At 41.8% G+C, this 27,668-nt stretch overlaps 1 protein-coding gene across 6 annotated transcripts in view; it reads right to left on the reverse strand.

Annotated features, from left to right (window-relative positions):
• The window catches only part of ADAMTSL3 (ADAMTS like 3), a 262,131-nt gene that overhangs the window by 56,759 nt on the left and 177,704 nt on the right, over positions 1-27,668 (reverse strand). For all 6 annotated transcript variants that reach the window (XM_032469126.1, XM_032469125.1, XM_032469127.1 and 3 more), the window contains exons 17-20: positions 17,550-17,679; positions 13,089-13,281; positions 12,798-12,977; positions 3,135-3,288 (exon numbers count right to left, since the gene is read on the reverse strand). In XM_032469126.1, the coding sequence (XP_032325017.1) occupies positions 3,135-3,288; positions 12,798-12,977; positions 13,089-13,281; positions 17,550-17,679 (657 nt within the window). The remainder of the gene's footprint in view (positions 1-3,134; positions 3,289-12,797; positions 12,978-13,088; positions 13,282-17,549; positions 17,680-27,668) is intronic.

Below are 27,668 nucleotides of genomic sequence, written 5' to 3' on the forward strand. Positions count from 1 at the left end.
GGAGAATGCAGGGAAGGTCTGGGAAGAAGCAGTGGGGTTATAACTGGACTGCATGGTGCACTACTGGCCTCTAGGGGGAGCTCAAGATATCTTCCCCCCGCTGCCCTCCACCCTGCTGCACATTAAAAGGGTCAAAACCGAGAGCAAGAAAATTCACTGCTCCAAAGAGGAAAGGTTTTACTTAAACTCAAGACACTGATTAGGATACATTTCTAGAAGTGGAGCCTTGAAAGGGAATAAAGATCACAGCACAGTCAGGCTTGATTTTTACTGTCTTCTGACCCCTTCCGTGACTGAGGAGTCAGACATATAAAGAAGATCATACATTTCCATTCTGGTGAGCAGAGCGGGCAGATGTGAGGTCAAGGAGGACAGTCAGAAGGTCATTGCACCACAGAGCCTGGACATTCCTACTGGAATAAAAGACGAGTTCATTGGTAGAGAAATGGGAACTTGGGGTCAGTGCGCCAGTTAGGAAATAGCTGTGATGGCGGATTTCTAGGCAATTCTTAGGAAACTGGGGGGAAAAAACCCCACACATTAGTTCCCAGGTAGATCAGATGACATAAATATGAAGTATGTTAATCAGTATGGCTATATTATTTCCTTTAGTAAATTCAAGTAGCTCAGGTCAGAGAACCAGAAAACAAGCAAACAAAAATTGCCTGAAAGGTAACCTACCAGAGTTGAAAATAAACAGGGTAATTGAGGCAGGTTGGTTAAGGAAAGGCATTTGAGTCTGACTATAGAATTGGTTAAGTGACAAGGAAATTGGTTAAACTAAGAGGAATGGTTTCTAGCACAAGAGCAGAAAGTTTGCGGACAACAGGGAAGGAGGAACCAGAGGTCACAGGGAGGCGTTAACTAAGTCAGCAGGGGTGAGGTGGGGGAAAGCGGAAGAGCAGGGAAGAATCTGAGTGCCAAGAAGTGAGAAGGGCTAGGGTGGCACCACGCCAAGGTGACGGCGGTCAGTGAGCGTGACCATGTTGGGAAACTGGGGCATCAGGGTGTGAGAAAGCCATCAGCATGGATGCCGGTTGTCCTGGATGCTGGCAAATGTTGGAGGGAAAGAATGGACCTGGTGGTGATGCATCCTGGAAAAAGGGAGCAAGTGTCCTGCAGGTCTGCACAGGATGCATCTGAAAGTAGGATGAGGGCAGCATACGTGCTGAGTGTGTGATGACAGAGGGAAAAGGGTGCGGAGACAGCAGGGGAAAGGAGGATGGATGAGGGCCGGGCTCATCCCTAGACTCCGATACGGTGGTGGGAGAAGAGGATGCCATAGGAGAGTGCAGAGGGAGAAGCCAAATTTCTGCAAACAAGGGCCATTGATCCAAAGTGATGGCGTGAGGCCAGGCTACAGCTCAGGGTGACTTGGCTGGGCTGGGAGCATGCATTCCTGACTCTTGTTTGCTTCCATGACCCACGTGTTGGCAAGCTAGGGAGTAGGGTGGGGTCAAGAAGAAATATTACTGCCTTATTTCTTGTTTTTTTCTCCCTAAAACTTATCATTTCTACTTTCTACTGCATGCTATAATAATTTATAATTTCATCTTGTACCACATCACATGCCCTAATAACCACGATGTATTCCCACATGTTATTCCGTTATTATTTTAGAGAGAGCTGCCAAAATTTAATTTCACTCTCCTCTAAGGCAATTTACGGTGTAGCCACATGGCTCTGCAACCATCCACAATTAACAGAAATCAGATAGAAAGCATGACACTGCGCCACATGCCACGGACATTCTCGGATTCCAGGACACTATAAAACTTGGGATCTCAAATTTTTGGAATCTCAAGATTTTGAAAATTTGTTCTCAAAGAATTCCCAGGGAAAAAAAAGTGAATGTTATCCATGAATCACCATAGAGAGGTGACTAAGAGCGTGGGCTCAGGACTCAGACAGACTTGTGGTCAAACAGGCCAAGAGGTCCAACTGGCAGCTACAGATCCTTGGTCAAGTCTCATACCTTCTCGAAGTCTTGGATTGCTCTTCTCTAAATGAGGATAATACCTGAATCACAATGTTGCTGGGAACTAAATAAGATAATGCAATAATGCCTGCAAGGAACTCCACGGAATAAGAGCTCAATAAATGCTATTACTTTTTTTCAATGAGCTATGATTGCTTTTCTTACTTTCTTTTGTGAGTTTCTCCAGGAAAGTTGTTGGTAAACTTAGGAGAATACATATATGTATGTGTATTCACATATATTTTTCTTCCTAAGAAGCATTAAAATAATAGTTACTTTTGATTTTTTTTCTTACTGTAAGCTCAGGAGGTAATTACTTAGGTAATTGGTATTCTTTTTTCAGGTGGATAATGAAAGACAGTGAGAAACAAAAGCAGTAGACGGACCCAGAAGCCGTGTGTTCCCAGGGTGCCTGTTCCTCACCCCCTCCCCCACCTCCCACCATCGCTCTGCTGCTTTATTTTCAACGGCTGCAGGGGCAGCCCTCAACTCATTTTTTGTCAGCTTTCTACATGAAACACGCCCATGCACACGTGCATTCACGATCTCATGCACGCCGAAGACAGAGACAAATGCTACCTGCATATTAGCTTTTGGATATAATGAAGCTATAATATTAACTCTTTATACTAAGCTTATTATTTAGAATAAATGGAAGAAGTGTCTAAACTGCCATTTAAAAAAAAAAAAAACAAAGCTCTTTCATTTTTTCATCCGTGCTAGTTTTAGATTACACAAATGAAGAGATACTTGTACTTAAAAATACTTAGCTCATCTACCTTTAATAGAATGCATCGCGGTATATCGTTCGCAAAGTCAGCCAGAAAAGTATTTCAGCTTCACTTCTACAAGGAACACTCATGAATTCTAAGTAGAAGAAATCAGAGTGGAGGGGAGGATATAAGAAATATAAATCCAAGCGAGGAAACCTAAAAGATCCATTTGTTAAGCAGGTGGATGTGTCTTAAAACTGACTTTTCTTAGAGCTATGTCTTGGTCTTCAGTGTTACACTGGTTGCCGCTTGTAACAGCCCTGAGTTCTGCAAGATTTGCTTTACCTACAGATTAGAAATATGTCGCTCTAGGGAAGATGAAGCCACTGGGAGAGACGAACAGAGTCAGAAGATCCGGTGGCGCACGGACTTTCCATACTTACTCCTGCACACAGGCATATGGCAAGATCTCACGAGAGGCGGCCCAGAGAGATGCCTGCACACCGCCTCACTGAGGGGGACGCGCCGGCCTTTGGCTGTCAGCCTTTGACACACCTGCTTTCTTCGTTGGGTTCCAACACCACAGCTGACAGAACACTGCAATGAGAATTGTGCAACAGTCAAACGGGGCGTGAGCAGACACATGCTCCCAGCAACAGTGAGGCCTCCCATGGCGAAACAAGGGGGTGTTTTGTGTATGGGTATGCCCATAAGCATTTCCTAGGCCTGAACATCTTTTAGGTTATGGAAGGTTTCCCTCTCTTCTCCCCAATCCTCCCTCCTCTCCTCCTTTTCCTTTCCCTTCCTTTCTTCCTTCCCTCCTTCTTTCCTTCCTTCCTTCCTCTCTCTCTCCCTCCTTCCCTCCCTTCCTTTCTTCCTTTTCTCCTTCCTTCCTTATTTCTTTCTTTCTGAGATAGTAACTAATTTCTAGTAATTTATTCTCATGGGATTTTTTTTGGCCTTGTGATTAACGTTTATTTTTTAGCTATTTATTTATACAACAAGATGACTTTGCTTTTTTAAAAACAACATAATATCAACAAAATGTAGTATTAACTTTGTATGGTGACCAATGGTAACTAGACTTATTGTGGTGATCCTTTCGTAATGTATAAAGACACTAAGTCACCATGTTCTACACCTGAAAAGAATATATGTCATATGCAGTTCAGTTAAAAATTAAAATTAAAAAGTAATGTATACCCATGATCAGAATTTCAAGAAGCAGAAAAGTATAAACGGAAAGTTTTTTTAAAAAACCATCCAAACTGCTATACATAAAATAACACTAATATTTGATAATAATTATGGGTATACCATTGATATTTGATAGTCATAATCACATGTACATGTGCAACTTTAATGTAAAATTTTAATGCAATTTGATGACGTATATTAGGATAAAAGACTAAAGTAAAATTAAAAGAGTTGCTGAAAGATTGATCTTTTTTCTCACTATTAGGTGACTGATTTCCAAAAGAACTTTCTGAAGTTAATAAGCAAGATGAAAGAAACCAACAAAAGATTCGGGTAGTTATTTTTACAGACATATTTTGACTTATGAGAGTATCTATTGACTTGCTGCTAAGAAAGAGGAGAAAACAAGCACATTTACATTTCTCCCAACCCACCTCTCCTCTCCAAGCACCCATTTGCTTTTGTTCAATCATTTAGCTAATGGCAAGACTTCTGATATTTACACTCTTCTGAAATGCAACTTGCTGGTTGCTGAGTCTTATTTCTGAATTTAAGTGAATTTATTATTCATCTTCCTTTTTTTTTTTTTTTTTACCAGCATCAGTACCTTCCTGTATTCTTTGTTTAGAATCATCTTGGTGTCTCACCTTGGCCCTGCAACGTTTTCAAGACGGGCTTATGCGAACGTACTCATTCTCTGACTGCCCCTCTGTTGCCTTTCTACATGAAGAACCACCGAGGTGAAAACGCTCGGGCCGTACGTGCTTTCCTTGTGAACTGTGCAGACACTGCTCCACTGACTTCTTGCATCTGATGCTACTGTGAGGCCGCAGGAAGCCCAGCGGGGAATTTTTCTTGTTTATTTGCTTTGCCTTTCATGCTCAGAGGCCCAGGGCTCTTTCTTGACTCACGAAGTTCAGCACCTTAAGCAGGCTGCGTCTCAGTGGGTCATAGTTCTTGGCACGTGGTTTACCATTATGACTTGCAGATTAAAGCTTTTATTAAAGGAAGTGAATTCCCCTGAATTATCTCGGAATGCTTTTCTGTTCCATTCATTTTGTTCTCGCAAATACCGATGTCGCTTACGTTTGATCTCCTTCCGCCGTCTTCCAGATCCACCACTGCCTCTGACACCAACTTTACACCTTGACTCTTTTCCCTACCATTTTATATGAGCTATTCCAGCTTGTATACTACAGCTCTCTGTTCTCAATCATCTAAATTATTTTTGTTGTTGTTGCTTGTAAAGTAACTTTTATGTCTGCTTCTTAAAATTTTTCTTTTCAAATTTTCTTCCCTGACTGTTCTGAGGTGTCTTTTCATCTCCTTCTGTTGACTTATGATCTCTTTGGGAATTCAAATTCCATTTTAAAGCCCGCTTTTCCCCAGACATCACGGCTCTAATTTCCTCAGGAGTACAGAGCCTATTTGTTGGTTCTTTTCCAGTGGGGAACATTTTTGTGATGCTGTGTTGTTCATGTGACTCACTTTCTGTTCCTTTCCCCACATCCTGACTTCTTTCTTCCCGTTCAATTTTTCTCCCCAGTTTTAATGCATAGTTTGTTTGTTTGTTGAGGGGGGTAATTAGATTTATTTATTTTAATGGAGGTACTGGGGACTGAACCCAGGACCTCATGCATGCTAAGCACACTCTCTACCACTGAGCTATACCCTCCCCACCTCCACACACACACACACACACACACACCCGATGCATAGCTTTACGCTGGAGCTTTAAATGCAGCTGGCTGTTTGTGAAGAACATGGGTCGGGGAATGAACTGGGGTGTTTATAACAGTCTGTTGTCTTCATCACTCTGTCACCAGATTTTTATTTCCCTTGCCCACATCTCTCTTCAGATTTTGGTATTTGAGTGGTCGGTGTGGCTGGGAAAAAGCCTCGTAAATACCTGGCTCGCTGGGTAACCGTCCAGTGGCTGCTGCCCCTCTCCCTTCACACCACTTCATCGCTGGCAGCCTTCCTTGAGGTTTCTCCATCTCCCCAGCCGTCCTGCAGGGACGTTCACGCTGCTTTCAGGGGCAGCTCATGGTCCTCCACCTAGTCTCTGTACTCAAAAAACTGTTGAGTAGGCCTGTCAGGACGGTCACACTTACTCCTAGGGAAATCTACATCCCGTTCGGCGCCTGAGGAAATACTTGTCAGCCCTCAGCCTTCCCTCTCTTATTTTGGTCCAGGTTTTACGATCTTTGGCAGGTGTGTTTTATAATTTATAGTTTGTGATTGTGGCCATTTCATTGTTCATTGAAGACAGACTGTTCCCTCTCTTTCATTCTCTTTGTGGGTTTTTTGTTGGATTTCAAAGGAGGGGAATGGAATTTTCTTAAATGCCTTTACTGTCATCTTTAACAGAAAGCCCCAATTATTAATACATTTTTTTAGTATGGAGGAAAGTTTTTTGTAAGCTTTTGAACAAATAATTAAAAATTATCACTCAGCAAATTATGATTTTTTAACAAGTCAAATCATTATCTGAGGTTACCACACAATGTAAAAGTAGTGGTTAAATGATTGTCTATCACCACCCATAAGCCATTTTTAATGATCAGTATTTGATTTTTTCTCCCTATTATGAAAGGGAGGATCATTTGTAAACTCCTTTTCTGGATGGAGGTCTTACATGACCTGCATCCGCTAAGTTCGTAGTTAGAATGCCTTTGGAGAACGTTCACAACTCAGAGCGAGAGGAAGTGACCAGATCAGTGCCATCAACTATAATTCCCAAAGCAGCACCTTGTGCCAAAGTTTCTGTGATTTGTTCCATGGAAATATGGCAGATTCCTCTGCAAGAGCTCATGGGAACAACAGACCCTGCGTTCCTGCATCTTTGTAATGATATGTCTGTGACTTTCAAACTCGAAGGTCAGTTGGGCAGGATATAAAATCCTTGGCTCACATGTTCTTTTTTTCTTTTTCTTTGTTATATTAAGTATGTTGCTCCACTGTTTTCTAGAATGAAGTGGTATTGTTGAGAAGCCTGATGCTTACCTGATTTTCTTCCCCTAATAAGTGACTTGGTCCTTCTGCCTAGATACACTAATACATTATTCCTTATCTTTAAAATCCAGTAGTTTTAGTACAGTTATGTCTTGGTATTGACCATTCTGGGTCGATTTTCCCAGGTATGGTGTGTGTTCTTTCAAGATGGTGATTTGAATCTTTTAGTTATAGTTTTGTTCTATTACATTGCTTTGGTTTTCTTCTCTCAGGATTCTAATTATATATATATAATTATATATATATGTTGGATTGCCTTTCTTTCTTTTACATCTATCACTTTTGCTTGACTATTTTGTATTTCTCATTGATTATTTTCAACTCCCTTCTTTCTCTGGTTTCTCTTACACTTACGCTTCCTGCATCTGGTCATTCTTGTGTTCCTTCTAGTTTAGTCTGCATTTCTGAATTTTTTCCCCCTTAGTTTTCTAATTCTTTCCTAAACCCTGTCAGCTATTTTTTTTTCACATCCCCCTGCCTTATTAATATCATTTCTGAGCTTTTCTACTTCTGATATACTTCTATACATTTCTTGATTTTTTAACTCATTTTGAATCGTAAGTTATATTCAATTCATCTGCCTCAAGGCAGAATTTTCATTACGTTGTTATGTTATTGACACTTTTATCTTACAGTATCCTTCTGTAGGGTTTGCTGATGCTCCTATTTAAACGAAATAGATTTTTTTCCTGTACTGTTAGAAGAGGGTAAGGGGGTGGGAGTGTTTCAGTGTAGTTATCTTCACTGTTCTGCATGATTTTTCTTGCTTAGCATGCTCAAGGTCCTGGGTTCAATCCCTAGTACGTCCATCAAAAAAAAAAAAACAAAAAAACAAAAAACCCTGCCTTTTACTTCCCTATTCAAACAACTTCCACCGTGCCCTCAATGACTAGGGATAAATCCAAATACCTAATCTGGCTGCAACTTCACCTTCACCTCTCACCTTCTTCCTCATCTTTAATGCTTCCTACTCTCAAGCCACATAAGACTGATTCACTCACAATCTGTGTCTACACTCCTGTCACTGCCTAGAACACCTTGCTGTCTCATTTCCACACAGTTGGCATTCATCCTTTAAGACCCAACTCTAAAGCCACATCTTCCACAATACTTTCCTGGGCCTCGGGCCAACTTAGATGTTTCCTGTTGATTTTCACATAGTTCTGGAGATGGGACACCTTTATTGGGCTTTTTACTCAATTTTGTACCTGTCTGCCTCATTAAGCTGTGAGTTCATTGAAGGCTGTATTCTTGGTTGTCTCAGATTCCTGGTCCCTGGGATAATCAATCATCTCAGAGCTCAGTGAATGAATGGGAGGATGCAGGGCTGTGGCAATAGGCATATTCAATTTAGAAGAAGTTTTTACAAGTCTCTTTATTTCAGTTAACAAGTAAGGGCGTTTCCATCCTAAGTACCTGTCTTATCAATAAGCTGAAACTGTCTTATTGATAAGATTGTGTGTGTGTGGGTTTGTGTGTGAATAACCCTTTCATGAAGTTGTGTGCTAGTAAATGTTTCACAATAAGTTCTCGAAGACAAGGGCTCTGACTGTAACATTTGCCAGTTTCTGTGGTATAAATACTCCCATCATGGCTGATTTCAAGCTGTCATCCTAATGTCACTGAATACAAGGTAAGAAGAGATTACAATTGGTTCTCCAAAGCCAGTTATGAACACATAACTGCCTTTTTGAGTCACAATTAATACATCTATTGAAAACTGGAAAGTCGTATTTGGAAATCCATGTTCTTGGACGTATCTTGAGCTGTGCTTTGTAATATGTCTCATGTATAGAGCTGTTTCCCTTTTCCCTTAGCATACAGATATATTTCAAAAATTGAAGAATATTCTGCATTCAAGTACCCATGCCCAGGTAATTAATACCCTTCTTAAATATAGGAGGTAAAGAAGTCAGAGGTGATCACAAATGTTGGAAAGATGTTGGTGCATGGACAGAGACAGGAAGTAGGTGGTGGGGCTGCATGGGAGTGAAGAGGGTGTTTCTTTGCTTTCCCATAATGAGGATCGACCCTACATAGAGAACTAAGGACAAGGTATTGAACAGAAGGTTAGAGACAATTCCTGGTGACAGAGAGTCACCTACAGAAGTTAGAGAAGAAATCAGGCCACAGAATCAACTACAGAGGAAAAATGCAGCAATGGAAATCAAAGGGTCAAATATGGAGCTTTTTGGAGATTTGGAAGAAAACAGACCAGTAGAAAAAAATGCAGTCAGGTAACTAGGAAAAATTTTTAAAAAACACCAAGGAACACCCTGAAGGAGAATGATCAAAGTAGACAAATGTTCCATCAAAGTACAGAGAACAAAGAATGAAAACAGGCTACTGGATTTCAGTCCAAGGGATGGGGCCACAAAACCCTCTGCAAGGGGCATATGGATTGCAGCAATCCACCTTTTGGGAAGATTGTCCCATATATAAGTCAATGCTTTTTTTTTTGTAGCTAGAAAAAAATAGTGTAAAAATTGAAGGCTCCTTTCTGCCTAAAACTGGGTTCAGATCTAAGGAAGTTGAGGGAAACGCATGAGCCAACGAATGAACAAAGCCCACACATGCCATGAATAGAGCTAGTGTCGGGGAGGGAGCACTATTTCAGCTGCAGGCTGAGAGGCCTGGCTCGGTGAAAAGTGGAAATTCTGGTGTGGCTTTTCAGCCTTTCTGTGTCCAGGGGCAGTGGCCAGTTCCAATGCGGAAGAGCCTCACCCAGAACCACAAGATGGACGGCTGCCCCCAGGGAGCCATCCTGTGGTGGAGGGACTAGCCTGGCAGAAAGCTTTAGGGAGGGTGGCAACTGGCATCAGAGTCTCTGCCAAAACAAAGCAACTCTGCAATGAGAGAAAATTTCAAATATCAAAAGAAAAGCTGAACCCAGCAGGAAACAAACTGCAGGGCCATACGTGCGCTGGGCCCGACCCAAGTCAGAACGTTGGCTCTGCCTTCCTGTGCACGTGGGCACACCTGCCCGCCCTCCCAGAGGGAGGTTTCCTAGAGAAGTGGCCTTGGCTGGGAGCAGGAAGATGTCTTGACGGTGCTTGGGCTAACTCTTGGCACGTGCGCAAGCTTGCTCTTGCCTTGAAGAATGGTTGCCTAGGAAACTGACCTGCCTCAGGTCCAACCCAGCTCACATGAGTAACCTCTTCTGTCTCCTCTTGTTTCCCCCAGCAAAATCCCTTCCAATGAATGATTTTCCTGCCCTGTGTTAGCTGGCCCAAGCTTTTCTACAGGTCACTACTTCAACACCGTTTTGTATGTCCCCCGTCTTTGCAAAGACCCTTAAGGAAGAGTATTTACCTGCTTAAAGGTCTCTTGGGCCCAAGGACCTGTCAGTGATCTCATGGCCACTGGCCTCAAGGACACTGTCAGCCAGATGAGAAGACCATATGGATGCTCAGGAAGTAGCTCCCCATAAAACGCAATACAAATTAGGTCATTGTGAGTTAAAGCTGGGAAATGCTGTATGACTTTCGGGAGTGGAAGACTTCACAGAGGAGGGAAGCTTAGAGCCGGGCCCAGGATTTGAGGGTAACCACAAGAGCAAAGGCAAGCACGAGTAAACGTGGGAATGGGTGTTAATTCAGTGAAACATAACCCACAACAGCAAATCTGTTATTCACAGAGAGATGGACAGGGAAGGAAAGCAAGGAGGCCACCATCAGTCTCTCAGCTAAAAGGCTGGTGAGAAGAGTTCATTCCAGGAGACAGGATGAAGCTGTGAAAGCCTGTTTGTTCTCAGAGAAAAGAAGAGAGATGAGGAGGGTGTGGTACTGCAGAGCATGGCAGGGGTTCCAGGTGCTCCCTGGCTGCATCCAGAAAACAAGGTGCCTGGTTTCCCTGTCACATCTGCTCACACCTTGTCTTTCCCCTTTCCTGCCTCTTCCCTTTGGGTTAGAGCAGCACTCACTCAAAGCAGTCATTTCCCAGAGCCATCCCTCCTCTGGACACACTGAAGGGCTAAGCAACCCTCTCAGTGAGGGGCAGGCGGGGAAATGCTTCTCCACCTGTAACGTGCACTCCCTCACCTGGATCTTGTTCAAAGGCAGATTCTGATTCCTTAGGTCTGGGTGGGACTTGAGATCCTCATCTCTTACAAGCTCCGGGCTTCTAAAAAGATGCCCATTTGGCTGTCCCTGTGTCACACTTAGTAAGGAGAAAAAGCATTCCCAATGCCAAGAGGTCTCTCCACAAGTGCACGGCCCTTCCCTCCCCGAAGCTCTGCCCCTCACTTTACAGAGAGAGTAACTGGAAGCATTTTCTGAGGTCTGGGGACACATTTATGTAGACCCTCGGTGGCCTGGATGAGGCCCATGACCTGTGTGGCTTGTCCATTAAGATACTTTATAATCACCAGCACTTAATTGAGCTAGACAGTTAAAATAGAAAAAAATATAAGACTGTAGGACACGCAGGTTAAAGTATTGTCAATCCAATCTACACCAAAAGAATGTGGACTTTCCTTCAGGGGGTTAGAAATCTCTCATGTTATCCTTACAACCACCACTGCGGTAAAAGAAAGGAAAATGGGGGCTCAGGCAGGTTGAGTATATTGAACAAGGTCACATGCAGGCATTAGAGCTTGCAGGTTCCATCATGTGTCTGTTTGGCTCAAAAGCCCTGTTCTTGCATGAGAAATACAAGGGTACGCTGTTCATATTACACATGGGTTGAATCCTAGGTCTACCCTTGGGAAGGCTGCTTAATCTCAATGTACTTCTGTTCTCTCGTCTATAGAAATGGAGACAGCTTCTGTTTCCCAGGCCATTGTAGGATGAGAAGAGAATGGTAGCTCATGACTGTACTGACTGTACGCTGAATTTAGGACTTGGGGAAATTCATTAATGTCAGTTACTGCTCTTTCTTATTTCTTGAGATGATTTCCCATGTTAGATTGCCTCTCTACTCCCAGAAGATATACATTTGGAGCAATGACTGGAGCTTTTAGGACTCTGATTACCTACCTCAACTCCCTGCTTCAGAATCTGTGCTAAAACCTCAGCCTGTAAACATTCAGGATACAGCAAGACTGGAAGACAGAGCAGGAGTAAGAATAAAGGGGGCTGGACTGTGAGTCCCACCAGTTTAAGGAAAGCTCTGCAGGGTACTCTGGGGAACTGAAAGCTGATTTTTCAGGCAATATGACCTTTAGGAGGTGGCTGGATGGACATAGTGATGGGAAGACTGTGCTAGCTGGCTTGGAGACGGGAGAGCGGTACGGAGGCAGGGAATCAGGCGAGCAATGTAATATGAAAGAGAGACCCCTCAGAATCAGGTCAAAACATATGGATTCTGCTCCTACTTTGCCAGCTGTGGGAGCTTAGGCAACGTATTTTCAGCTCTTTGGGTTTCACGTTCCCCACCTGAAAAATGAGGCATTGCTACGAGACTGTTAGGTCCTGCCAGCACTAAAATGATACATTGGAATTATGCTTATTGCAGTTAACGCGAGTTTGAGAGGATAAAGGGTAAAATCAGCCGTGGTGTCAACAGAATGCAGAGGAAGTAAAGGTATGGAAGGTTTTCAGCAAGTTGAAATGACAGGGTTTAATGGATAATTCCACATAAGGAGACATAAGGCAGAGAAGAACCAAACCGATTTTGAGTTTATCCTGGGATACAATGGCTGTGGCAGTTCCAAAAGAGAGAAGTTATGGGACTTGGTTTAGAAGAAGTAAACTGAAAACGAATCCTTACGTGTGCGTCTGGACCAGGACACTTCCACAAGCCCGAGAGCGAGTGAGGGCCCTGGAAATTTTGCACCCCAGACGCTCCCCTCAACTCACACTAGCCCCAGCACTCACCCTGCGAGGAAACACTGAAAGGCTGAAACAAAGGAGAATCAGAAAAGAAGAGACTATGAAGTTGGCAGTGGCCCTTACCTTTGACCAGTCTCCCACAGTTAAATGCGGAGGACAGTCTGTTCTGGCACAGGACTTATGAGAAGAGGCCTTGGGTCCCTGGCACAGTTCGTCTGAGAGATTCAAAGAGCTGCCATCCGTTAGCAGCTGCCGACAGGTGACTCTGCGGTTCTGAGTGCCCCCGCCACATGTCCTGGAGCACTGGGGAGACAGAGAGAGGTGGGTCAGCGGGCTGGGCCCCTTTCGAGTTAGCGCAAGGCAGGGCTCTTACATCAGAAGCCTGGCGGCCCTGCAGTCACCCGTCGGCCATACCTGCTGCCAGTCTTCGATGTGCCAGCTAGGAGGGCAGTCAAACTGATTGCATGCTTGTAAGGCGTGGGGCCTCTCCTCTCTGCAGTCCTCAGGAGGGGAGGGCGATCCCCCGGGCTGCAGGCAGTACACTTCCCGGGTCTGTATGCCAACACCACAGGTAGCCGAGCAGGGCCCCCAGGACCCCATGTGCCACCTGTACCGAAACACAAGTGGGCAAAGTTAACTGTCCAGTGAGCCTCTGTGCCACAACCACAGCAGGGACAGTTTCAAGTTCCTCCCGGGACCTCCAGACTCCGCTCTTCACATACTGATCCCCATCCTAACTTATTACCGTATATCAATAATAAACTCTTAGTTTTGTTTTGAACAGATCCCTAAGGCAAGGATGATTTATCTGGGTGTCAAAAGAAATTTTAAATGCTCAAAAGCACACTTCAAGAAATCTTCAGGGCACCTGGATTCATTATTTGGAATATCCCTAAGAAAATTATTTTATGTTAGGATTGGAATATATATATATATATACATATGATTCTTTTCCAATAAGATCTTGGAAAAATCAGGTTTTCTCATGAAACGTCTGTAAAAATGAAAAACCAGCTCAGCTGCTTTTGATACATATTTCCAAGCTGCCTTCAAGGAAGACTGTCTCAAGTCACACTCTCACCAGGAGTACTGGAGAGGGCCTGGCTTTCTACAGCCACATCAACACTGGACGATGCCATTTAAAAAAGTTTCTGCCCATCTGGTGAGTGAACAATTGTATGTGATGACTATTTTAATTCTTGGATACTTAATTATTAATGAACATGAAGTTTTAACTAGTTACTGTAGAGATACATCATGAGGAAGGAATTTACAAACGCTTAAAATGTACGTTAATAAAAGAATGTTTGTTCCAGGGTAGCATGTAACAGCAAAAATAATTTAAGGAATAAAAATAAATTAATTTAACTTTACAAAGTGGAAGGAGGCAATCTAAAGGTTTAATATTAAAGGGCAAAATAAATAATTGTCTCTTCATACAGCACAATGCTAGCAGCCATTAAAAAATTAAGCAGATGTAGAGTTCTTGACATAGAAATACATTCATGATATATTTTTTTTATCAGAAAGTAGGTCATAAAATCACCATATTATTTTATGCACTTAGAAATGCACGCAGAAAAAGAATCTGGATAATTATACATAGAAATGTTAACAGTGATGATCTCTAAGTGATAGGATTTTAATTTTCTTTATACTTGCCAATTTTTTTCCTGACTTTTCTTGTAATAAACGTTCATTATTAGAAAAAATAAGTTAGTTCTTTGAAAAAAATAGTGTTTATCTAAAGGTTATTTTTGGTTTTTCTGATTTCTAACTGTTTTCCCTGACTTCTTCATATTCATTTAATTACTCCTGGGTTGGTTTTCTTTTTTCAGGTTTGGTTGAGTTTGTTATATTTTTAAATTCCATTTTCTCCTCTGCTATCTTTCATTCTTAAGAGTTATCCTTGGAATTCTAAAGAGCTTATTTAATTTCCAGAGTTAATCAAAATTATTCCCATCTTCACAAACAGTACAAGGGGGCTTAAAGTACCTTAACTCCAATCAACCTTTGATCCAGTTTTACCAGGCTTTGCTGTTCAACATCGATTTTAAATTCATAAAGTCAATCTTATTATTGATTTGCACAGTCGATGATTCTTTTTTGGAGTAACTGTCTTTACAATGCACTTTGCTCTTTATTCATTCTTGTATCTCAGACCTTCCTTCTGGGATCAGTTCTTTGCTTCATGAATACATTCCTTTGAAATAATCTTTAAGGCAACTTTGCTGGTAGTAAAGGGTCCAGGTAATCTGGGCCATGTCTGGTCACAAGGCTCATTTGTGTCTGTCCTCCATCCCCACAGGTGAGCAGCCTCATGCAAACAACCGCTTCAGATTGTAATCAGCAGCAGTTTTTTTGTTCGTTTTTTGCTTTCTCAAAGAAGCAAAAAACATGGGCTCTCTCCCATGAATTAAAAGGCAGATGTTCAGTCCTTGCCATCCATAGTATCTGAACTCTGATTTACCCTAACTGCTTTGGTGCTAAAGCCCAGAGGAACCATAGGTCCAGTTCCACTCACCACCCACCACTTCTTTCCTAGCCCACGTAGCTGTTTTTCCCTATGTCGTCTCTCTTTTTAATACTATAGCTATCACTGATCTGTATTTGGAGCAGAACGTGAAATTAAAACACCATCTTAATTGGAAGCATATTAATTAGGTGACCTATTAAATTAGCCTATTCATATCTAAATTTCCAGTAGCTTCAGAAGTGAGGGAACTCACCAAGAGTAGATACATAGGTCATACTTTGATGATAATCAGATTACATAGTTAAATCATTAGAAAGCTTTTGTTGCAGTATTAAAACAATTCAGCTTAACTATGTAACTAATTTGGAGTGATTCTGGGATGCTCAATCTTTCAAGAAAGTATGTAACTGGAAGAATCGATTAGTGGCATAAGGGACCGGATTGGGATCATTTTTATTCAAGAAATGGGTAACAATTTCTTACTAAGAGACAATAAACTACACAGAGTATATTTTAAATTCAAGAACTGGGTAACAAGTTGGTACAGAAACACATTACTCTTGCCTCTTACTTTTCCTACTTCCCTATCTAGCTGTGTTGAAACCTGTCATAGAAGGCTCTTCTCGGGACTAGTGGGACCATGATGTAACCCTGCATGTTTCTACGAACTGCTGGCTCTCTCCTGGAAAAAGCAAACTCCATAACCAGCAGACACTCAGCAGTTACAGGAGAGACCAAGAAGAGTGACCCCGTAAGAGCAAATAAACATACAACGCCCCACCTCGGAGAGTTCAGGCTAATACATCAAACACATTTGCCTTTGGGTAAATTGAGATCTACTGACTGTCCAACCCAGCCTCACTGGTAAGTTTCGCCCTGGGGTGATATTTTACTGCTATTGCCCTTGGAGTCCGTAAATATTTGTATGGAAAATATTGTGCAACACCCTGTTCCTGTTATTCCTACACCACTGGTTTCTAGAACCTAAAACATTTTTGTAAACTTACCTTTATTTTGGCATCAACCCTTTGTCTCTGCTGGTTTTTTTCCAATATAACTCTCAACCTTCAAAAAGTTTATTAAATTTGCAACTTTGAAATGAGGAATAGTATTTCTCTTCACATAAAAACAGACCCTTAATTTTGCAAAGTGGCCAAGACACATTGTGTGCTGTGTTATTCCTAGCTTGAAAGCTCCATGGGCAAGACACTGCTGAAGAAGATAACTTGCAAGAACTCCCGCTGAGGCTGAGGGATGAGGGGAAGGGGTCCTGCGCGTGAATAAACCAGCATGCTGCCTTCAGCAACCTGAAGAAACAGTTTCTAGACTCATTGTTCCATCTTGCCCTGACTTGGTGAGCAAACTCAACCCCGCCCTGGCCTCCCGGGCAGGGCACGCAGAGGCTGCTGTTCTTAGAACTAAAACAAGCCCCGGAGCATTTCAAATTATTCTAACTGCAAAAAGACCGGGCAGAGCTCTGGAGACGTGAGTGGAAAACGCAACCAGAAAGCACTGCTCAAGATGAAAGACCAGAGCTGAAAGGACCTTGGGGACCTTGACTTGAACACCTTTCACCATTATTCACACTAAGAAGCTAGGCCAGAGAGCCAAGGGACATGTCTGACGCTCCTTGACGGAGGCAGAACTAGGGCTCTAGCTCATGTCCCTGACCATCCCCACTTCTCTTTGGACTATTCAGAGTCCCCCACACCCCCAGTAAAGGTCTCAGGTTAGGATCCTGTTTCACATTGTCGGACTTCATTATGCCAGCGAGAAGGGAGCCACTGATGACATTTACGGGAGTTAGCTCATTTCACGGCAGAGAAGGGCTCCACGCAGAGGGCACGGTACGTGCAAAGGCCCAGAAGCCATGAGTGAGCATGAGCATGGGTCATAACGGATAATTCAGTGTGGCTGCTGAGCAAGTCTGCTGGGCTGGCACTTGAGTGTGGTGTGTGTGTGGACAGGGGGTGAGGTGAGGGTGGTCATGACAAGTATGGTTCAAGAATCTAAAACCAGGGTTACAAAGGAGTTTATATGCTGTTATAGGTTGAATTGGTTCTCTCAAAAAGATGTGGAAGTCCTCACTGCTAGTACCTGTAAATGTGACCTTATCTGGAAACAGGGTCTTTGCCGACGATCAAGTTCAGATGAGGTCATTAGAGTGGGCCCTAATCCCAACATGAGTGGTAATCTTATAAAAACAGGGAATTTTGACGCAGGGACACACAGAAAGGAGATGATGTGAAAAGAGAGGAAGAAGGCTGTGTGTAAGCTAAGGAACGCTTGGGGCTCCCAGAAGCTAGGAGAGAGGCACAGACCAGGTTTTCCCACGCAGCCCTCGGAAGGAACCAACCCTGTCAAAACAGCGTGTCCCGGGAGCACGGGACAGCACACACCTGGGCGGGCAGGGCTCCGTGTTACAAGCCTGGCTCATGGCTGGGGGGCGGTGGACCGTATCGCACAAGGTGTCATTGACGGTCTGCTGGGTCTGGATGTGTAAGCACACCGCAATGGCTTCTTGACGGCCTGGAGGTTGGAAAGAGAAGAAAATGCAAATGACTTAGAATAACTTGTTGTGCGAGAAAACAAAATCGGGTCTTGAGACTTCTCGGTCTTAAGCTGCTGCTCTTTTGACTGTACGGCGTGGCTGCAGGCTGCACTTCAGGGAACACGTGCAGCAAACAACTCTGCATTTTCCAAAGCCTCCCAGTCTTTGACACTCTCTCAGTCACCTTGTAAACTCAGCCCCCTTGTAAACTCAGCCCCTCTGCTGTCCCTCCCCCAGAGACACTCACTCTGAGACACTGAGGAGCACCCCTGACTCCCCATCCACCTTCGGACTAATGTGCATTCTAAATGCACTCAAAGCTAGACACTCCCTCAAATGAAACATCAAAGTGTTCCTTCCAGACATACACAGCAATGTCCCTAAGAGGAATTCTCGTATCATCTCCTAAAGAATAACACTTTCTCCATCTCATTGCATATGTGCTAAATGTGATGTATAACTCTGATTAAAATACAGCCTGAGTTCCTGTTCACCATGACTATAATTAGTAATATGTCTATTACTAGCAAGAACAGCAGCAATGCCTCTCATTGGGAAAGTGGTTTGCAGCTCACGAAGTGTGTTTAACTATGTTATTTGAGCCCACGATAATCTTGTGAGGTCCAAAGAATGGTATTGTTATGTCCATTTTATTAATTTAATAATAAGGAAACAATTGAGAGAGAAATCACGACAACAAAAAAGTCGTAGATTCAAAACTGAAAATTAGATATCCTGCCTCCTAATTCAGTGGTCGTTCCTTTGTACTCCAGGGATTCCAAAACGCAGTACTTCCGACCAGCTTCCCAAAGCAGTGACTGCTCCTTGTCCAAATACGAACTTTCACAAGCACATTTTTGCTTTGAGGCCAGACAGGTCTGTCTGACCCCAAAGCCCATGTCTCAACTACTATTTTTTATCTTTTGAGACCAAAAGAATCACTGGGAAATCAGAACTGAACAAAATATAAACCAAACTTTTGCTGAAAAAAATCAAATAAAAATTGTAATGGCAACTGACTATGCTATTGGAAATATGCAAATGTATTCAGTTTCATGCAAGAATGTGTGTTATATGATTCTGTTATAAGATTCTGGTTCTTTTTCCAAATGCCATGTTTCAATTCAACCATTTTACAATGTTTTGCAGAACACAGTAGGGGCCAAAAGTATGTATAAAATATGTATTTGCAATGTTCAGTTCCTTTCACTAAATTTTCTTCTGCTTTCTTCACTGCAGTCTTATGTTTCTGGCCATGGCAGGATGCAGTCTTAAATCTCTGCATCTTCCATTAACCTTAAAAATTTTTTTTTCATTTTTCAGTTTTATCAGGTAGAATTGTTACAATTTGACTGCACATATACAATGTACTGCATGTAAATACATATACACAATATACTGCACATATTTTTAAAATTTACATATATATATTGTTCATTGTTTCTAAGAACATTTAGAGCTTTAGCTTTTTAAACTTACATAGTTATCAAAGGAATAAAGCCAACCACAAAATAAGAATTAATTCAAAAAGATACATACACCCCACTATTAGCAGCAACATTACTTATAATTGCCAAGATATGGAAGCATCATATCAATAGATGAATGGATAATAAAGAAGATGCAGCATATACATGTAATGGAATACAACTCATCCATAAGGAAAAAGGATATTTTGCCATTTGCAGCCCTTCATTCCCTTTTTTTTTTCCACTTCAAAACCCAGAATTTTATAACTGGCATAAACATTTCCATTGCATCAAAAAAAAAAAACCCAAATACCCAGAAATAAACCTAACCAAGGAGGTTACCTATATACTCTGAAAACCGTAAAACACTGATGAAGGAAACTGAAGATGACACAAAGAAATGGAAAGATATCCCGTGCTCCTGGACTGGAAGAATCAACACTATCAAAATGGCAGCACTACCCAAAGCAATCCACAGACCCAGTGCAACCCCCGTCAGAGCACTCACAACATTGTCCACAGAACTGGAACAAACAACTCCAAAATTTATACGGAACAATAAAAGAGCCTGAACTGCCAAAGCAATCTTTTGTAGGGTGAACCTTTAAAAACAAAAAAAAAAAATAAACACTGGCTAACCTGAAATATAAAGAGGCTCCAACTTCACAACTCGGGTTCTCACCTGCAAATGTCTAAATTCCTTAGTGACTTTACAGGGACATAGATGTTCATTGTCTAGCAGGTTTCATTTCTTTTTAACCTGAGAAAAATTCAGTTATCTTTCACATATACCTTAATTTTTAATTAAAATTATTTTAAAAATGCACTCAGGGACTATTTTGGAAAGTTCTCTGGAGATTGAGTGGACGGTACCTCATGTTAACCATTTTGATGGAATTTCCCAACACTCATGACAAATTTTTGTATTTTAAAGCAAGTTTACTCAAAAGAATGTAAAAGGCTAATGGGTGATTTAGGATACGCATTGAGGTAGAGTGTATTTTCCAAAGACAATCACGAGAGTATCTCGCATCCCACACACCGAAACAACAACGTGACTTCACCACTTTTCACTTCAAGGGGTTTGAGCAAAGCTTTATCTTCAAATGTAAGAGTCAAAATTGTAAAAACAAGTTTACTTCATCTTATACTTAACAAAATCTGGGTAGTAATCACAAATATACAGTTAGAAGATGTAAAATAAATCGTGTTGAAATTTCAATGTAATTTTTCTAACAAATTCCTTTGGTAGCATGAGGCAACACCCTCCCTTTCACATTTGATTTCTGCAATGTCATAATAATAATTTTTTTTTTTTGGCAAAAAAAGAAAAAAAAAACTAAAGCCTACACCAAGAAATGAATTAATAATTAGAGGGTAAAAACACAGACTCTCAGAGGGGAAACAGAGCCAATAAATGAGCTAATACATTCTGTTTTGTTGGTTTAAGGTTAGTTTGAGTTGGGCTTGTTACAAATAAATCTTGACTAATTCAACACACCAAGTAACATCACGTACACGCACACACTCATACACACACCCAGTAAGAAATACCCAGAGCAACAAAAAAAATCTATAGTCAGAACCTTCAAGGTGCCACTCAGTATTTAACATATCAAATTGTAAAATAAATGTGGGAAAATGATTTGAATAAGAAAATTATGTTGATTTAATAACCAAATAGCCTTGGCCCCCAGAAATAGATGTAATAGGCTCTTTTTAAGCACCAGTGAAACATTAACAAAAATTGATCCTCTATTAGTCTATAAAGAAAACTGCACTAAATTCCAAAAGTCAGAAATTATCTAGGTGACATTCTCTGATGATAATAGAGTCCAACTATAAATGAATAATAAACAACTAACCCCCCAAATCCAAACATTAGAACTTTTTAAGTCATTTCCTATAAATCTCTTAGGTCAAAAAGAATGACTAGATTATACATTAGCTGTGGCAAGAAAAAAGAGAAGGGGAAGGCTTAAAGCAACCTGAGCCTAGATGAACAACTCTGGATGATAGTTTCAATATCATTGTGAAATAGATGACTTTTTTCCAAGAAAATCTAAATTATGGAATTCACTTAAAAATGAAGATCTTGAATTTAACAATAAGGAGGGGGAGGAATTACTCCCCCCCCCACCCCGCTAAATCCTGTCCCCAAGAGGGAAAAGTAAAAACTGAATTTAGACAGCTGTAAGAATAAATTCTTTTCCAAAGTTTTGAACAGATCACATCTATCATGTGCACTATTTAAGATTATTGAAAGGTATGGAAAAGTCCAATTCATCTTACAAAACTAGTATAACCCTGATGACAAAATCTGTGAAAGAAAAAAGAGATCTACTCCATGTGGTGGTACCTTACTCAACGCCCTATGACAGAAGCAAGCCTAGGGCCATATTGAAAAGAACAGTTAGCATGTTTATTTTTCTCTCTGCTGTTTAGCCAATATGATAGAGTAGATGCTACTGTAAACCCCCAAGTAATGAAAAAGAGGAGAAGCATAATATGGTATAGAGCCAGGGGAGTGCCATTCTTGGGGTCAAAAACGCAAGTTTTAGAGCACTCTGAATAGGTGAGCTCTTTTTAGGAACCAGCTGAGGAGACAGCTGGTAAAAATTAAGGATTGTTGAAAGCCATTTGGCCTTATAAAGGGCATCTCAAACATCACTGGAGCCTGAGAGGAAGGGACCAATTATGTCAAGAATGACTGGAAGAAACTACAGCTAGAGGCCTGTTATGATTTGATGAGATTTGAAGAGAACAAAACGGCGACTGCTAATGTACCATGTCGGGAACACATCTCCGTAGGGAGTAGGCTAAAATGAGCCACGTGGGCCAATTCAGCTTCCAGTCCCATTTTCCCATTTGTGGGAAGGCACTCGTGTACTCCATCAGGCTAAAAAGAGGACACTTACACATGCATCAATATCTTTTATATACATATATATATGCAAAATCCTAAATTAAACACTAGTTCATGATAGTCAATAGTGTAATAAAAGAATGCTACATCATGACCTCAAATATGTGTGTGTTCACCCACCAAACCACTCACACACAAATACTCACACACACTTACCCAGAAACAACCAGACAGGGACTTCCTGCAAGCAAGCAAGCAAGCAGACAAACCCACCTACTTCCACATCCATCCTAGCCTTTGCCTTGCCAGTTGCAATTAGGAGCTGCCCCTCCAACCATTTAAGACTGCTCCTCACAACTGGGCTTTGTACTTCATTCCCTCCATCTTCTCAGGAAATTTATTGATTACTCTGTCTTCCACTTTCATCCTGGAGCTTTCTCATTGCCTTTTTTTTTTCCTACTGAAGCATAGTTGGTTTACAATGTTGTGTTAATTTCTGGTATATAGCATAGTGATTCAGTTATACATATACATATGTATATATTCCTTTCCATATTCTCTTTCATCATAGGCTATTACCTCATACTGAATACAGTTCCCTGTGCACCTTGCTGTTTATCTATTTTATATATGTAAATAGTCTATTTTATTTATGTGTATAGTCTCATTGCCTTTTAAATGTACCCATGACTCTTTGTCACTAAATAACACCACACACACACAGCTCTCCCTCAACCCACAATGCCTTCTAGCCATCTCCCTCTCTCTGTTTACTTTATCAGGGATCTTGCCACACACACAAAAAAAATATGTTCTGTTCATCCCCATTTTGTCACCTGTCACTCTCCTCCATCAAGTCTGACCCCATCTCCAGCCGCTCCACGGAATTGACTCTGTCACAATGATGTCCCATTGCTGAACCCGGGGCTGATTCTCAGTTCACCTCACTTCACCTCTCAGTGGCCGTGACGCAGTGACCTCAGTTCCCACCACACCCACCACTCCCTCCTGGTTTTGCTCCTGTCTCTTCTTTTCATTGGACTTTGCAGCTCAGTATCCTCCACCCAGCATTAAATGCTGAATGTCCTCAGAGCTCACCCTTCGCCCCTCCCCAGTCCTCATAGGTATGCTTTTCCTGAAGACTTGCATCCACACCCCTGGCTTCAATTCCCTCCATACACAGACAACTCATCAATGCGTATTTCCAGTCTAGATCTCTCCACTTTGCTTCTGAGTCGCACATTCAGCTGTCTATTTAGCATCTGCATCTGGAAGCCTAAAGACGCTGTAAAACCACGATGTCCACAACTGAACCCACGACTTCCTCCTGCCAACTCGGACCTCCTGTCAGCACTCGTCATCTCGGAGAAGAATCCTGGGACTCAGACCTGCCACCGCACTCTCACTTACTCCATCGACAGATTTTTACCTCCTCAAACCTTCTCAACATCTGTCGAAGTCCTCTGCTTCCTCCATCTCCATCAGCATCACCACTCCAGCCCAAGCCCCTGCCGGGAACAGGCAGAGGCTTCCCAGATGGTCTTGCTTACATCTGTGATCATCCCTCCTAGTCTCTTTTTCACAAGACGACTGGGCTAACCTTTTTGAAACAAATAAATATTTTATCATGTTGCTCCCATTTTAATGACTTGAATGGCTTCTCATTGATCTTGGGATAAAGACCCCAGTCAACATGGCCTGCGAGGCCTGACCTCCTGGCCCCTGCACGCCTCTCTAGCAGTGTTTCACACTAAACCCTGTCCTCCCCGGTACCCCAGCTGTACCCGCCTGCCTCAGCTCCTGGAATGTGCCATGTGCCCTCCTGCCACCCAGGGCCCTTCCACACGATCTCTTTTTTCTGCTGAGATTTCTCTTCATGCCATCCTCTCTAATCCCTCTGTTATTAATTCCTCATCTTTAAGATTTAAGTTCAAGTGTAATTGTTTCCAGGGAAGCTTTCCTTGACTTCCCTAAATAGCTCAAGTTCCCCCTATTATATGCTTTCATAGCACCATCCATGTACATCTCCTGAAGCTGCTATAACCAGTTGTAACTTCACATATACGTGTGTGATTATGTGAGTAACCCATTCGCCCTGCTAGCTTTGAGTTCCAAAGATAGGAACTGGTGAGACACTCTCACCTAGCCCAGGGCCTGGCACAAAGAAACATGCAATAAATATTTGTAGGACATTGTTTTTTTAATGAAAAAACAGAGATTCCTGCTATTGCCAAAGCCAAGGCAAGCTTGGCATCGTCCACATCGTTTACTAATGTTCTTGAGATTCTGGACAACACAGTAAGATAGAAAACTTACACAAGATAAACAAATATTGGAAAGGGAAAGAGAAAAATCATCATCAATTGTAGATAATTATTTACCTGAAGAATTCAAAAGAATGAACTTGAAAACTGTTAGATGCATTGAGAGGCTCAGCAAGTTAGTTAGATCAGATGTTAAAAAAAAAAAAAACCAGTACCCTAATATAAGAGGAATAACCTATTACTATTATATTATAAAACAATCATCCCATTAATATTTATTACATCCATGTGTCAGGCACTATGATTAAACACTTCTGCAACATGATCTTGTTGAAAGATCACATTTAATCCTTTCATTAATCCTAATGAGGTAAGTATGGCTCTTCTTATTTACAAAAATAAACCACTAAAAACTTAAATAATTAGCCCAAAGGGAGTGAAAGACGTAGCGTTCCAAATGGGGCCAGCCCTCACAGTCCACGTGTGTACTATTAGCCTGTGCTGTTGGGAAATACGAAGGTGAAAACGAAAAGTCATAAATGAAACAAGTAACATAAGATACAAAAGAAAGACTCTGGTGAGGAATGTTCATGATGTAGTAAATTATAAAGCCTTACCATAAAGTATTAAAAGAGGTAAGCATAACTTCCAGGATGTATACATCTGCGTACACACACACAGACACACACACACATAGGGGTGCATACGCACACACACAAATACACTCTGGAAGCTGGAAATTGAGTATGTCTGGATTCTTCATACTCTGGAGAATTAAAAAAGAATTCTCTGTTGCCCCTGCAGTACGAAAGCAGACTTATAAAAGGTACTCAAGCATCAGTAATTACAACAAATGGACTTACTTTTGTTTCCTGCACAATGTGAAGGCCAGCTAGAAAGTACGAACACACAGTATCATGATGTGACCAAAAGTTTATCTTTCTGGAAATCTATCATTTGCATATCTATATATATATATATACAGATATTTTTTACCAGAAACAAGAATGTTGAAGAAATAACTATAGGTCTGTGGAAATTCTATTTCCTGTGGTTTTCAGTCATTACAGACTTACCCTCTCTGTTATCCAGGGTGAGGGCTAAAAACCCACACTCAAAACCACACGTAAGTGGACTTGTAAAGGCCGAGCCTCTAAAACCACATTAAAATGGATCCCAGAGAGGCAGCATCGCTGCCTGTAAGTAATGCAGTAGAGACAGTAAAACAAAAAGTAACCAAAGCTGCGCTCTGTCAGGACAGGGGCCGTGTCTTTGTTCTGTGCTCGGTGCAGAGCCATGGAGTCTAGCACAGGGCAGGTGTCCAGTTCCCCGCATTTATAGAGGACTTTGGTTTCATGCCCTAGCTCTTCAGTTTTATAAAATTTAGTTACATACTTAAAAGGAAATGTTAAGCTTGAACCCAAGACCCTAAAAACATTATGTTTTGCAAAGCTGAGAAGCTTATTACATGCACTTACAGTTCAACCAACCCCCTCTAAAGAATGACAGTTAAGTTGTTCATTTTCTATTTTGAACTGTGTGATGGCCTCCGACCCGCAGCTTCCCCAGCTGTAAAATTTGGGTTAGTGGGTAACCAAGGTTCATCTTAATGATATTATTCTGAATTATACAACATGATACACCCTCACAAGGCTAAATTGTTGTTTAACTGAGTGTTGAAAGATTGAGTGCTGAACCAAATTGATCACTGTTAAAATTTGTAAAATGTGTTCCAGATACACAAGAGGATGTCAGAAAGCAAATGGGCACCTTCACATCAACCATACGAATATTGAAATGCATTTTTGACATGTGCAAGGCATTTCTCTCCTCACAGCAGACCAAAAGGTCCACGGTGCCAATAAGGATAAACTCAATTAGTCAAGTTTCACAAAACTTGCGTGTTTTAAGTGGATCCAAAGGTCATTCTACTACTCCGAAGTATATACCCAAGAGAAATGAAAACATACGTTGTACAAAAATGTGTACACGAATGTTCAAAGCAGTATTATTCATAATACCCAAGACATGTGAATAATCCAAAATCTAAGTGATGAATGGATAAATAAAATGTGATACAGCCATACAAATGGAACAGTATTCAGTCACAAAAAGAAATTAATTACCAATTTATGCTATAACATGGATGAACATTGAAAACAGACTAAATTAAAGAAGATGGCCACAAAGGACCACTTGCTGTGTGATTCCATCTATATGAAATATCCAGAACAAACAGAAAGTAGATTAGCAGTTGCCAGAGGCTACTGCTAGCAGGGTGAGCGGCAGTTTGAGGGAAAATGGGGAATGATTGCTTAAGGGCACAGGGTTGTTTTAGGTGTCCTAAAATTGTGCTGATGGGTGCACAGCTTTGTGAACATACTAAAAAACAACAAATTGTATACTTTAAATACATGAATCGCATGGCATGTGAATTATATCTTAATAAAGCTGTTGCAGAAAAAAATAGAAGATCATTCCAGTGGGTGCAGCCATCCTGGAGGTGGAACCTAGGGCCACCTTAGTGGGCACCGGGAACTCAACAGCAGATCTTCACATGTTGGCACCAGGCTCCAAAGCAGAAGTCTAACAGACTCTCCCAAATGAATCAGAATTCACCTGATCCTCTTTCCTTGGGCAACTCCAACTGGTCCGTTGAGTTCCAAGGACCCGACATGCCATTCTTTTCCACCTGGAGAGGGCCCTCCCAGTCAGGAAAAGAAATGAGGTCGAGGATGACAGAGTACTAGACGAAACAGCAATTCTATCAATGACCATAGTTAGAAGCCTGAGATTAATACAGTAGATGTGGGGTATGCACACAATAGCAGCACCCACTTCTGCTCCAACAACGAGGGACAGAGCTCCAAGTCTCTGGTGACACAGCGGCGACACAGTGGCTCAAATGTGGCAGAGAGAGCTGCATTTTGCAGTCGTGTAGCAGAAAGCTCCAGACATCTATAATTGCATTTGAGTTGGGAAACATTTTTGCATCTCGGTGACTATGTCTAGAGGGTTTCCTAGACTCATCAAGAAGGTATCAGTCCCCAGATGTCCAAGGGAATATCAGCCTTAAGGTTTCCAAGATACAACAAAAGAAACGTCCAGGATCCTGAACTCAGAGGGAGCAAGAGCTAAGCTTTGGGCAGCAACAGACATAAGGCAGCGTAGGGGCAACTGAGACCACACGCCCTGGAGGGAAGAGATGGAGCAGACATTTAGGATCTGAGTGAGACGGAGAACTACATTTCTGGCTAGTTCAGTGGGCTGCTAGGAACCAGGGAGAAGCAAGTAAGAGAGGGAGAGAGAGTCTGGAGGCAAATAAGGGTTCTTTCCGTGACTTCCACGTGTGTACCTCCATACGACAG

This window comes from Camelus ferus, chromosome 27 (assembly GCF_009834535.1).
Source record: "Camelus ferus isolate YT-003-E chromosome 27, BCGSAC_Cfer_1.0, whole genome shotgun sequence".
Classification (NCBI taxonomy): domain Eukaryota; kingdom Metazoa; phylum Chordata; class Mammalia; order Artiodactyla; family Camelidae; genus Camelus; species Camelus ferus.